General features: G+C 37.7%; 1 protein-coding gene across 2 annotated transcripts; it reads left to right on the top strand.

Moving 5' to 3' along the window:
* Nucleotides 1–2,199: 2,199 nt before the first annotated feature.
* LOC127640935 (ras-related protein M-Ras-like) lies at nucleotides 2,200–12,781 on the top strand. 2 transcript variants are annotated; one of them, XM_052123656.1, is made up of 6 exons: nucleotides 2,200–2,373; nucleotides 6,107–6,313; nucleotides 9,709–9,862; nucleotides 9,970–10,069; nucleotides 12,354–12,433; nucleotides 12,540–12,781. In XM_052123656.1, the coding sequence occupies exons 2-6, from the start codon at nucleotides 6,121–6,123 to the stop codon at nucleotides 12,637–12,639; spliced, it is 627 nt and encodes a 208-aa protein (XP_051979616.1). In that variant the 5' UTR covers nucleotides 2,200–2,373; nucleotides 6,107–6,120; the 3' UTR covers nucleotides 12,640–12,781. The 2 variants fall into 2 exon arrangements, with proteins under 2 accessions (XP_051979616.1, XP_051979617.1); XM_052123657.1 differs by lacking the exon at nucleotides 6,107–6,313.
* Nucleotides 12,782–12,997: the final 216 nt, after the last annotated feature.

Genomic DNA, 12,997 nt, shown 5'->3' with positions numbered 1-12,997 from the left:
TGTTCTCTGTTTTGTTTGCAGTTGTGTTGTGTTCTGTTGTCGCTATCGCTGTGGAGGACCTGTTTTTAGATAAACAAACATTTTTCAGCTGAACGCCCCAATGTCACGAGGGGGCTGCATGAACTGTTGCTCTTGTGCCCTATCATGAATGTGCACAGGAGATCAACGGCCAGTGAACATTTTCACTAAACAACAAATTCGATTTTGGGTTGTTTCTCACCAAACCTTATCGTACGCTTTCATAACAATCATGAGTCTCATGAAATAATTTATTACTTTATAGACTTCTGAATTATACTTTTGTGTCCTTTTGAAGCTTGAAGAGGTGCTCACTATAAACTGACCTAGTATGACATCACTGAGCACAATATTTTTTCACAATTTCTAACTTTGTGTTAAGAAAATAAAAAGTCATATAGGGTTATAACAACAAAAAGGTGGGTAATCAATGGCTGAATTAAAATTTTTGGGTGATCTATCCCTTCAATACGTTGGGGGCCAAAATCTCTGACATTTAAATGTGCATATACCTGACATTTAACAATAAAAGTCAGTTATAAACATGCTAAATGTATATATAATAACTGGGGCCAGCCTAGTGATATCATGAAAGATCAAAAAGTGTCAACTTAGTTCCAATCATTTGATAAACTGTAAACAATAGCATCATCTACTGGACAAGATGTGTAAGTCTTACTGCAAAAGAGTGACCTGAATCTACACTTCAAAGGGCACAATTATATAATATTATCACTCTATAAAACAAGAACTCTTTACTGAACTTAGCTGTAATTTTAAGATGGAAAGGTTCTAAAGTCCCTAATGATCGTTTTTAAGCAGGTATGGAAGAGAATTAGAATACTGGATGGGGTTCAAGAAAAGACCTGTCTGTTACTAGGCAACCATTCTGAAGTCATAGGGTGATTCTAGAACACATCACTGCTACAGATCTGTTTCCAGCATATTCTCCGGTAGTAAATTACATAATTTGTTTGTGTACAATTGAGCCAGAAACCAAATTGGCTCTTATTTTTTGTGGAAGGAGCGTGGGCCGTGAAATATATTCATATCAATTTTGAACAGTCAGTTCATAGAATGCTAGTTTGTCATTTTGAAATGGAAGATCATTTTGTTAGTTTTAAAGCCATGCCAGATTGAAAATGAGGTTTTATCATATTTTTAGAAGCAAATTGCAAAATCCTCAATTTATGTGCAAATTATAAGCTAAATGCAAGCTCTTCCTTTTAGACAGGAAGGTTTCAACTACTTTAAGTTTAGTTTTAAGAATTATATTCATGTTTAAATTATATATTCAGTTAAAAAACTAAGGCAAAACGACTCATTGTAACATGATTAGCTACTAAGTCTACCTGTGAGATATTTTATATTTCTAGACCACATTTTCAACTTCTTAATATTCCTAGTTCTCATTGAATACAATAAATTAAACTTTAACAGTAGATTACAACGGAAAATGTTTTTATCAGCTGCAAAAATAAGGATTTAGATGTTTTGCTAACTTCAGCATTTTGCTAACTTCAACGACACGCCCTCTCTCCAAATCCCCGCCCCCAAAGGCATGCCAGCCAACCCGATGGCAGGAAACCTCAACGCGTAAAACGATTGACAAGCGGAGAGCGTTTCTGATTGGCTAAAAATCACAGGCCGCTTCACTGACTCTTATGGTTTGCGCTTAAAAATTACAACTTTGCAGCACTTTAATGGCCTTAATTTGACACAACCACCTACATAAATTAAATATAATTATTTGCGAATTATTTTTTTATATATGTATTTTATTAATCCAATACAATTCATATAATACATTTATTAAGTGAAAAAATAAACATATAATACAATCTAAAATACATCTATAGGCTATGAAGACAAACATGCAAATATAAAACGTTTCCTTTTGAAATAAGGAATTGACTCATGCAAGTGCCACCAAACTGAGCTCTGACAGTGGAATGTATCAACACCGAGAGGAAGAGGGGTGTACATCGAGTCGTTTTCCCGATAGTACTCTTATAATATTCATTAAAAAACATGCTTTATCGATTTATAGTGGATATATAACTTCTAAATAGACAGTATGACAAGTATATAACCTCCAGAGTTTAAAATAAGTTTGATATTTGTCGAAAAACTGACCCGCGCCCCCCCCTCTCGGCGCTGTAAATCAGTGTAAACTGCAAGCGCTCGTGAGGTGTGAGGAACTGAAAACGGCTCCTCGCGCGATTAACACACGGTGTATTCAGTTGTGTAACGGATATACAAACGTTTCCGTGTGTGCAATTACTCGGTTATGTCGGCTGCAACATCTGCGCAAACGGATCGGGCTATTGACATATGCTGTCGTCTTGTGATACGGTAATGATCTCTAATGCATATCATTAAATACCATATGACAGTTACGTTGCATTTATGAACAACACGAAGGACGAACATGTTTTTTGTGTTATGCTTTTAAAATATATAAGCAGCATTAACCAGTCTGATCATGTGTAATCAGCATTAACATATTAAGGGAAGTTATTGGTAAATTGCAACATTAGGTTGTGAAAACACACACACATTGCACTCTCAAAATGCATGATGCTGATGGTTTCATTGAAATCTTAACTGTGCATACAATGCAAGAACATAGATATGCACATATCACAGATAAAACTATGGGTAATGCATTAGGCGAGCCAGACAGAAGGATGAATGTGGGGTGTATTAATATGTGCATAGCTCAGGTATGTGTAGTGTTGGGTGTAATGCATTACTAAGTAATTAATTAATGTAATCAAATGACTTTTTCAGTGGGAAAAGTAAAGTAAGGGATTACTCTTAATTTTTCGGTAATTTAATTACAGTTGCTTCTGATGTAATTGCATTAATAGAACAATTCTATATAAAACAATAGTGAATTTAAAATCTAAATTGAACGTATAATGTTAAAATGTATGTTTTCTAATTGAACGCCGGCCCTTTAAATTCTATGGCCAGTTCATGAATAATTTATTTGATTTATATGATTTATTTGAAATAATTAGAAGAACAGTTTCATGTCAATCCTTGTATTTTTCATCTGGTCATAAGGTTGATTGGGGTTTTAGAAAGTAATTAGTAATAAATAATGCAATTACTTTTCAGACAGAGTAATTAGTACTGTAATCTGTAAAGAAGATGTAATAATTAGAGTAACTTACACAACACTGGATATGTACAATATTCACATCAGGAACATATGCAAGCAGTGAGCACACACACATATGCACAGATATTTGTGGTACATGTGAGGGCACAGAGTGTGTCTGTGTATCTCTCGATCATCTAAAGTGGTTTCCTTTCTCTTTACCCAATTTGTGGTTTTATTTAAGCACCACCCTTGACAACACTCATGTAGTCATAAGAGACTATAATGCAGGATTGATCTACAATGGAAAGTAGCTGCTTGTTTTCTTCCGTGGACCACTAAAGGAGATTTCTTGGCCCTTTAAAGTGGTTTGGGAACCAGGTGGTTCCACTGACGTGTCATCCTTAAGAACTGGACTCGTATACCTGGTGATTTCAGACAGGACATCCTGAACTTTCCTGTATTGTGGTTGACATAATGGGCGAAGAATATGTGCAATATTGACAGTTGACAACAAATGTGGGGTAGAGACTGCTGGAGTCTCCATAACCAAATGTACCAAACATTACTCTGGTATAACGTGGTGTTTTGGACATGCACCATGGTATTCTATGGAGTACATTGGAGTAACATGTACTTTAAATACAGTGATATAAGAATATGATTATCAATCCCATAACATGATATTAATGTACCACAGTATTTCCATCTAAGACCACCACAGTAGTTTTGATTTTTGTAAAGGTGCTTCTATTTTATTTATTTGTATCCAAGGCAAGGATCACTTTAACTATTGCTCATATTTAGGGTTACAGGTTTATCAAAACGATGAGATTTAAAGGAATAGTTCACAAAAAATTCAAAATTCTCTCATCATTTACTCACCCTCATGCCATCCCAGATGTGTATGACTTTCTTTCTTATGCTGAACTCAAATGTAGTTTTTAAAAGAATATTTGTGCTCTGTTGGTCCATACAATGCAAGTGAATAGTGACCAAAACTTAAAAGGTTCAAAAAGTACATAAAGGCAGCATAAAAGTAATCCATACCACTCCAGTGGTTAAATCTATGACTTTAGAAGTGATATGATAGGTGTGGGTGAGAAACAGGTCAATATTTAAATCCTTTTTTACTATAAATCGTATAGTGATTATTTTCCACATGCAAATGAGCTTTGCGGCAAATTTTACATTGTTGCCAAAGGTTTGCTGCAGGTGCACCACTACCGGTAAAAAGCTGCAAACGTCTGGCAAACATTTGTGGCGAATCACAAGTTCATTTGCATGTGAAAATAGTGAGTGGCAAATTTGTGGCAAGTTTGCAAGAACTCTATATTTTTTGTAAGGATGCCGTAGGATAAAAGTCATTGCATCCACTGACTTTCTTTGTGTCAAAAAATGTGTGGACATGACAGAGCATTGGAAACACAATTACTAAATAGTACTTAAACTGTGTTGATTTCGGAGTTGCGGTTGTTTTCTGTTGATAGCTGTATAGCATTGTCAGTGCTGTCTTGTTCGGTATAAAACAATATCATATTAGCCATAAAGCTAGCTAGCTATTTAAGTGAACTACTGTCATGGCCGAACGGAGGACTGAAAGAATCTAGCTGAGCACGTAAATTAAAGTCACAATAAAAAAGGTCCCTTTATTGTCGTTTGAGTACTGAGCTTTGTTAATGCCAGAGTAACGCATAAATGCACCGTAAGTTTGTTTAACCTGACGGCTTATTGGCAATGCGTTGACCAAACAGTCACATTTGCGTACTTGCGGTTTATGATTTTAACCTGGCAGATGCTTCATCTTTTGTTTGTTTTTTTACGCTACACATATTTAGGAACCAGAATATACAGAGGGTGAGCTTTTTTGACCTGAGCTTAAAAGAAGCTACCTAGCAACCATCCAGAACACCCTAGTAACCATATAGCAATGTGCTTAAAATCACTTATAGTGCCTTGGAACCGCATAGCAATGCCCTGCCGAACACCCACAACACACTACTATAATGGTGGCGAGCTTTGCGTTTAATTTTAAGTTTAAAACGCTGTGTTATTCAGTTCGCTAGTTGTGTGTATAACTTTGCATGTTCTACATCTAGACAATCAAGTGCATGTCACTAAAACATGTGTTAATATTGAAAATATCGGGAAAATGCGTACTTACGTGAAGTAATTTTACCATTTTCAACTGGCAGACGCCAAAACGGACTAATTCCACTGGACTTTTTTTTAAAGCCCCAATATCATATAAACTTGGGGGTGAGCTTTTTCTACTCAAGCCTGAACGCCACCACCAAGCAACCATCCAGAACACCCTAGTAACCGTATACAAATGTGCTCAAAATCACTCATAGTGCCTTAGCATTCGCATAGCAACGCCCTGATGACACCCACAACACTCTCACATAATGGTGACGAGCTTTGCGTTTAATACAAAAACAATAAGAAGTTGTGTATCTGTTTAAGTGGTTGCGTAATGTATAAAGTGTTTTTGGAAATCTTTTACATAATTTTATTTGTACAGTTTTAGCTCACTGGTCAATCTGTTTGAGCTGTTTTCGTTGTTGGCAGTTTTAAGCTGAGATCACTGTGAATTCACAGCATGCCAATCCAAGTGTCTCGTCTAGACCGTATTTCCTGTGTGTGTGATGATCTAGTTGGATGTCTGGGAAAAGCCTTTCTCTGTACACTGCCTCTTTATGCCAATATAGAGTCAGTTTAGTGACATTTAAACCATTAAAAGTACTACATGCTCTTTTTTTCTCCCTCACTAGAGATCTCTTCCTTTCCTACATGTTCTTGCATGCACTGGTTACATTAATGCAATTATATGTGATGTATCCGATACCAAAGAAATATGCATTTCCTTCTTATCAACCCTTTTTCCATCCAGTATACTTTTGTGCATCTGTGAGCGAGCGGTTTCATCAATCGACGGCAACATCACTCGTCTGACACCATTTCCTCGCTGTATTGCAGGTGTAGCTGTCTCCATGGCGACCAGCGTGGTTCCCGGGGACAACTTGCCCACGTATAAACTGGTGGTGGTGGGAGACGGAGGCGTGGGGAAGAGTGCGCTCACTATCCAGTTCTTTCAAAAGATCTTCGTCCCTGATTACGACCCCACCATTGAGGACTCATACCTCAAACACACAGAGATTGATGGACAATGGGCAATTCTGGACGGTAACGCAGTTCAATGGGAGGCCAGTAGGGGGCAGTGTGAAATCAAATCAAGGTTTATTTATCAAATGCACAACAATAGAGAAAAAGCAGTAAATTATGGCAAAAAATAAAAATCTGTAAAACGAGAAAGCACAAAATTAAGAGTTAATTTTAAAAGTTTTAATAAAGTAATTATAGAGAAAATGTATGTACAAATTAGAGGTATCCCGATATATTGGTATTACCAATTAATCTGTGCTTTTTGGAACTATCTGTTATCAGCAAACATGTAGGCCGATGGTTTCCATTAGCTTATATATACACACACACACACACACACACACACACACACAACTCTTCATTTGGTGAATGTACAGTGCAATTTAGAAAGTATTCAGACTCTTCATTTCTTCATTATGTTGCAGCCTTATGCTAAAATGCTTTAAATTAAAAAAAAAATTCCCATCAATCTACACTCCATACCCCATAAAAAACAAAAAACAGATTTTTGATAACTTTACACATTTATTAAAAAGAAAAAACTCATATCACATTGACATAAGTATTCAGACCCTTTGCTATGACACTTGTAATTTAGCTCAGGTGTATCCCATTTCATTGGATCATCTTTGAGATGTTTCTTCACTTTGATTGGAGTCCAGCTGTGGCAAATCTAGTTGATTGGATATGACATGGAAAGGCACACACCTGTCTATAAAAGGTCTCACAGCTTAAAATGTATATCAGAGCAAAAACCAATCCATGAGGTCAAAGGAACTGCCTGCAGAGTTCAGAGACAAGAGCGTTACAGATCTGGGGAAGGCTACAAGAAACTTTCGGCTCATTGATGGTGCTCAAGAGCACAGTGGTCTCAATAAAGCTTAAGTGGAAGAAGTTTGGAACAACCAGGACTCTTCCTAGAGCTGGCCACCCAGCCAAACTGAGCAATTGGCCTTGGTAAGAGAGGTGACCAAGAACCCGATGGTCACACTGGTTGAGCTCCAGAGATCATTTTTGGAGATGGGAGAAACTTGCCGAAGGACAACCATCAATGTAACACGCCAGCGATCTGGGCTTTATGGCAGAGTAGCCAGACGGACGCCTCTCATCAGTGCAAGACACATAATGCAGAGTTTACACTACATGATTTTAGCCCTGATTTTCCACTCGCCGACAGTTAGTTTAGATCGCCGACAAAACCCGAAATCAGAGGCAAATCGGAGCTCACTCCCAACATGGAGACAGCTACACCTGCAATACAGCGAGGAAGATGCTATCTGAGAGATGCACCAATCCATCGCAGATGCCCGTGAGATATTTAGCAGGTTAAATATCTTGTCCTGTCTGCGAGTGACTCCATGTCCTGCAGTGTGAAATGTGTTTTGATGTGTTATCAGCAGCTGCTCCCAGTCTTATCCTGCATCTATTTGTATGGTGAGCACAATAATATAGTTTCTATCAGAATAAATTGGCTTAAATAGTTTCTGTTAGAGTCAATTTGCATACACATAAGATTTTCAATTATTTGAAACAAAAACAAAGCACAAACATGTCCTTGTTGAGCCATTACGGCAGCAGGCAGCTACCTGCGTTCATTGCAAAACTATTTATTTACCTCCATCTCTCTCTGCAGAAAAGACAATCCTTGTTGCCGCATCTCCCCAACCATTCTTTCCTCCATATTCTTTTATTTTTCCTTTTTGTTTTTTTTTTGCTGCAAAACTTCTCCTGTCTCATGCGTCATCTTACTATGTGAAACATAGTTTGGAGACCAAACAAGATTTGTCGGTGAATCTACCTAGTGAACTGTTTTGTAATGTTTGACCCCCTGGCACCGATCCCTTGTGTAATGTGCAAACCACAGCAACTTCAAGATACAGACAGACAGTTGTGTAGTGAGAAAAGAACAGCAATCCGATGACTTTGAAAGTCGTGTAGTGTGTGGGCGGCATAAAGCACCCTCAGACTGTGAGAAACACGATTCTCTGGTCTGATGAAACGAAGATTGAACTGTTTGGCCTCAATTCTAAGCATCATGTCTGGAGGAAACCAGGCACCGCTCATCACCTGCACAATACCATCCCAACGGTGAAGCATGGTGGTGGTAGCATCATGCTGTGGGGGAGTTTTTCAGCAACATGGACTTGGGGACTGGTCAGGGTTGAAGGAAAGCTGAACACAGCAAAATACAGAGATATCCTTAATGAAAACCTGCTCCAGAGCGCTCTGGACCTTAGATTGGGCCAAAGTTTCAACATCCAACAGGACAATGACCCTAAGCACACATCCAAAACAACGCAAGAGTGTCTCAGGAAATGTCCTTGAGTGGCCCAGCCAGAGCCCGGACTTGAACCCAAACGTAGATCTCTGGGGAGATCTGAAAATGGCTGTCCACCGACGGTCCCCATCCAACCTGACAGAACTTGAGAGGATCTGCAGAGAAGAATGGCAGAAAATCCCCAAATCATATGTCCAAAATTTGTCACATCATACTCAAAAAGACTTGAGGCTGTAAACGCTGCCAAAGGTGCTTCAACTAAGTATTGAGTTAAGGGTGTGATACTTCAGTTTTTTCTTTTTAATAAATTTGCAAAGTTATTAAAAAGCTGTCATTATGGGGGAATGGTGTGTAGTTTGATGTGAAAATAGAAATAAATTAAAGCATTTTAATAAGCTATAAGCTACAACATAAAAACCATTGTATTTTGTGCTTGTTTATAGTTAAAATTTCCATATTGTGCACCGAATATAAATTTTTCTGGTTATTATTGGAATTTTGTTTGCACAATAAACTGCTTTTGGTATTTTATTCATTTTGGACTCTTGTAACCTTAATGTCTGTGCCAGTCATAGTAAGGAAAGACTAAGAAATCTTTGATCAATCTATAAATCAATTTTAAAAATCAATTGGCTGATTAATCCATTTGCTGCCTCTATCCACTATCGATCGACCTCTAGTATGTATGTGTGTGTGTGTGTGTGTGTGTGTGTGTGTGTGTGTGTGTGTGTGTGTGTGTGTGTGTGTGTGTGTGTGTGTGTGTGTGTGTGTGTGTGTGTGTGTGTGTGTGTGTGTGTATATATATATGTGCATATACACACACAGTTGAAGTCAGAAGTTTACATTTCATTTTTTTAATGATTGTCTATTGATTTAAAATGCAAATATTATATATGAAGTAAGATATTTTAATATAATATTTAAAAAATAAATGGGTAGTTGACATTAAATACTTTAGGGAATTTGACATGTCCTGTGATGTGACATGCCATAATCCATCTAAAACAATTTTTCAGTTTTGCTAATTATTTTGTTATTATTATGCATGCATCTTTTATGACCTCATGCTAACTGAAAGACTACTAAGTGTGTCTTTGTTTGTATAAATTTGAGTATGATCCCTGTTTCGTTTGTATAGTTCTGGACACGGCCGGACAGGAGGAGTTCAGTGCGATGAGAGAGCAGTACATGAGGACAGGAGACGGGTTTCTCATTGTCTTCTCAGTGACTGATAAAGCCAGTTTTGAACATGTGGACCGTTTCCATCAACTTATACTAAGAGTGAAGGACAGGTATGAACACACAAACAGTCATTCGTTATTTTGACATGCAGACTGTGTGTCTCTCAAAAACACACTTAAACACACGTTTTAATACATTTGTTGTGGTTGTTTTGCAGGGATTGTTTTCCTATGGTTCTGGTTGCGAATAAAGTCGACCTGGTGCATTTACGTAAAATCACCAGTGAGCAGGGACGCGAAATGGCCTGTAAACACAATGTGAGTGAAATGGCATTCTTAAAACATTTATCTTTTTCAATATGACAGTATATGTAATTAATCTGTGTGAAACAAAATATTCAATATGATACGATAACCAATATTTAAAGAATCTATATGGGATTTCTACGATAACGATATTTAAAGAATCGATATGGAATATCTGGGCCAATACCGAAAACCGATAATTCGCAGCACATTGTGGCCGATACGATAATCGATATGGAATATCTGGGCCAATCCCAAAAACCGATAATTCGCAGCACATTGTGGCCGATACGATAACCGATATTTAAAGAATCGATATGGAATATCTGGGCCAATCCCAAAAAAACTATTATTCGCAGCTCATTGTGGCTGATACGATAACCGATATTTAAAGAATTGATATGGAATATCTGGGCCAATCCCAAAAACCGATTATTCGCAGCTTATTGGGGCCGATACGATAACCGATATTTAAAGAATCGATATGGAATATCTGGGCCTATACAGAAAACCGATTATTCGCAGCTCATTGTGGCCGATACAATAACCGATATTTAAAGAATCGATATGGAATATCTGGGCCAATCCCAAAAACCGATTATTCGCAGCTCATTGTGGCCGATACGATAACCGATATTTAAAGAATCGATATGGAATATCTGGGCCTATACAGAAAACCGATTATTCGCAGCTCATTGTGGCTGATACGATAACCGATATTTAAAGAATTGATATGAAATATCTGAGCAAATACCGAAAACCGATTATTCGCAGCTCATTGTGGCCGATACGATAACCGATATTTAAAGAACTGATATGGAATATCTGATCAATACCGAGAACTGATTATTCGCAGCTCATTGTGGCCGATACGATAACCGATATTTAAAGAACCGATATGGAATATCTGGGCCAATACCGAAAACCGATTATTCGCAGCTCATTGTGGCCGATACGATAGTCGATATTTAAAGAGTCGATATGGAATATCTGGGCCAATACCAAAAAAACGATTATTCGCAGCTCATTGTGGCCGATACGATAGTCGATATTTAAAGAGTCGATATGGAATATCTGGGCCAATACCAAAAAAACGATTATTCGCAGCTCATTGTGGCTGATACGATAACCGATATTTAAAGAATCAATATGGAATATCTGGGCCAATACCGATTATTCGCAGCTCATTGTGGCCGATACGATGACCGATATTTATAGAATCGATGTGGAATATCTGGGCCAATACCGAAAACGATTATTCGCAGCTCATTGTGGCCGATACGATAACTGATATTTAAAGAACCGATATGGAATATCTGGGCCAATACTGAAAACCGATTATTCGCAGCTCATTGTGGCCGATACGATAACCATTTAAAGAATCGATATGGAATATCTGGGCCAATCCCAAAAAATTATTATTCGCAGCTCATTGTGGCTGATATGATAACCGATATTTAAAGAATCGATATGGAATATCTGGGCAAATACCGAAAACCGATTATTCGCAGCTCGTTGTGGCCGATACGATAACCGATATTTAAAGAATCGATATGGAATATCTGGGCCAATACCGAAAACCGATTATTCGCAGCTCATTGTGACTGATACGATAACCGATATTTAAAGAATCGATATGGAATATCTGGGCCAATACCGAAAACCGATTATTCGCAGCTCATTGTGGCCGATACAAATAACTGATAATTCGCTGATCATTGTGGCAAATACCGATAACTGATGCTTCTTTTTTTTGCCAATTTAAACTGGAACTAAGGCTAATTAATTTAAAACTGCTAACTTATAAGAAAATGGGTGTCATTTGAAAGATTGCTGCTATTTAAGGTTTGGCGGATGTAACGACCAGAAGTTTGACTATATTACAGATGAATGCAGATTTGAATGAGAAATAAATGACATTATACTGGCTAAATTGTATTGTGTCCATTTCTATATTTATTTATGGTTATCCTTGTTTATATGCTGCAAGTAAATTAACCATAACAAATTATCTGTGAAAATATTTGCCGTAATTCCTCTATTGGCACAATAATAATATTTAGATTTTCCCAGTATTTGACCAACAAATAGCCGGCAGCTGGTATAAATCGTGCAACCTTATTTTATTTTTCTTGGGAATAATGTGCACTAATAAATCATGGACAGTAAGGCCAGGGATATTTATTAGGTGCATTTTGACCGACTTGTCCTTATACTTAAGCAGGAAAAAGTTTTTTTTATATCTTTTTATCTAAATGTGTCTGTCACTATAGTATGCATATTTTTATGTCTTTAGATCACATATATTGAGACAAGTGCAAAAGATCCACCCATGAATGTAGACAAAGCATTTCACGAGCTCGTCAGAGTAATACGGTGAGTTGAATCGGACAGATTACATCTATGCTTTACTCTCTGTACGCTACAAATCATATTATTGACCTGAATTTCTATCTTTTTAATCTCGTATCCAAATCTACAGCCAGCAGATCCCAGAACGGGGTCTAAAGAAGAAGGGAAAGGCCAAATGGCGGGCGGACAGACCTTCGGGGTCCCAGAGACTGCACTGCGTCTTACTGTGACCGCACATTTCTATCTCTGGGCGTCAAAGCCGCGATGATGACTCCGTGACTCGGACTGTTAAAACACACACACACACACACACACACACACACACACACACACACACACACACACACACACACACACACACACACACACACACTTGCCTATCATAATATCCAGGAAATGGAAAACACAGTTTGAAGATTCCATCATTTATAACAAAAATGCAGGAATTTCAGTTACCGAAAAAAATAAAGATTGTGGAATCTTCTTAAACATGTGATGCTCTGGATAGTATGGCAGGATGTTAGCGCTGTTCAGTCTTGTTATCTCTCGGAGAACAATTCAAAGACATCTCTTCTGAGGCCTTGTTTT

This window comes from Xyrauchen texanus, chromosome 50 (assembly GCF_025860055.1).
Source record: "Xyrauchen texanus isolate HMW12.3.18 chromosome 50, RBS_HiC_50CHRs, whole genome shotgun sequence".
Lineage (NCBI taxonomy): Eukaryota > Metazoa > Chordata > Actinopteri > Cypriniformes > Catostomidae > Xyrauchen > Xyrauchen texanus.
The sequence above is the reverse complement of the archived record's forward strand: the minus strand, read 5'-3'. Positions and strand labels throughout refer to the sequence as shown.

What these genes read in the sequence shown, in the direction of transcription:
- LOC127640935 (XM_052123656.1), top strand. Translation starts at nt 6,121, where the DNA reads ATGGCGACCAGCGTGGTTCCCGGGGACAACTTGCCCACGTATAAACTG. An exon ending in AAATGGCCTGTAAACACAAT is followed by an intron (nt 10,070 to 12,353) that starts GTGAGTGAAATG and finishes TTATGTCTTTAG; the next exon opens with ATCACATATATTGAGACAAG. An exon ending in GAGCTCGTCAGAGTAATACG is followed by an intron (nt 12,434 to 12,539) that starts GTGAGTTGAATC and finishes CCAAATCTACAG; the next exon opens with CCAGCAGATCCCAGAACGGG.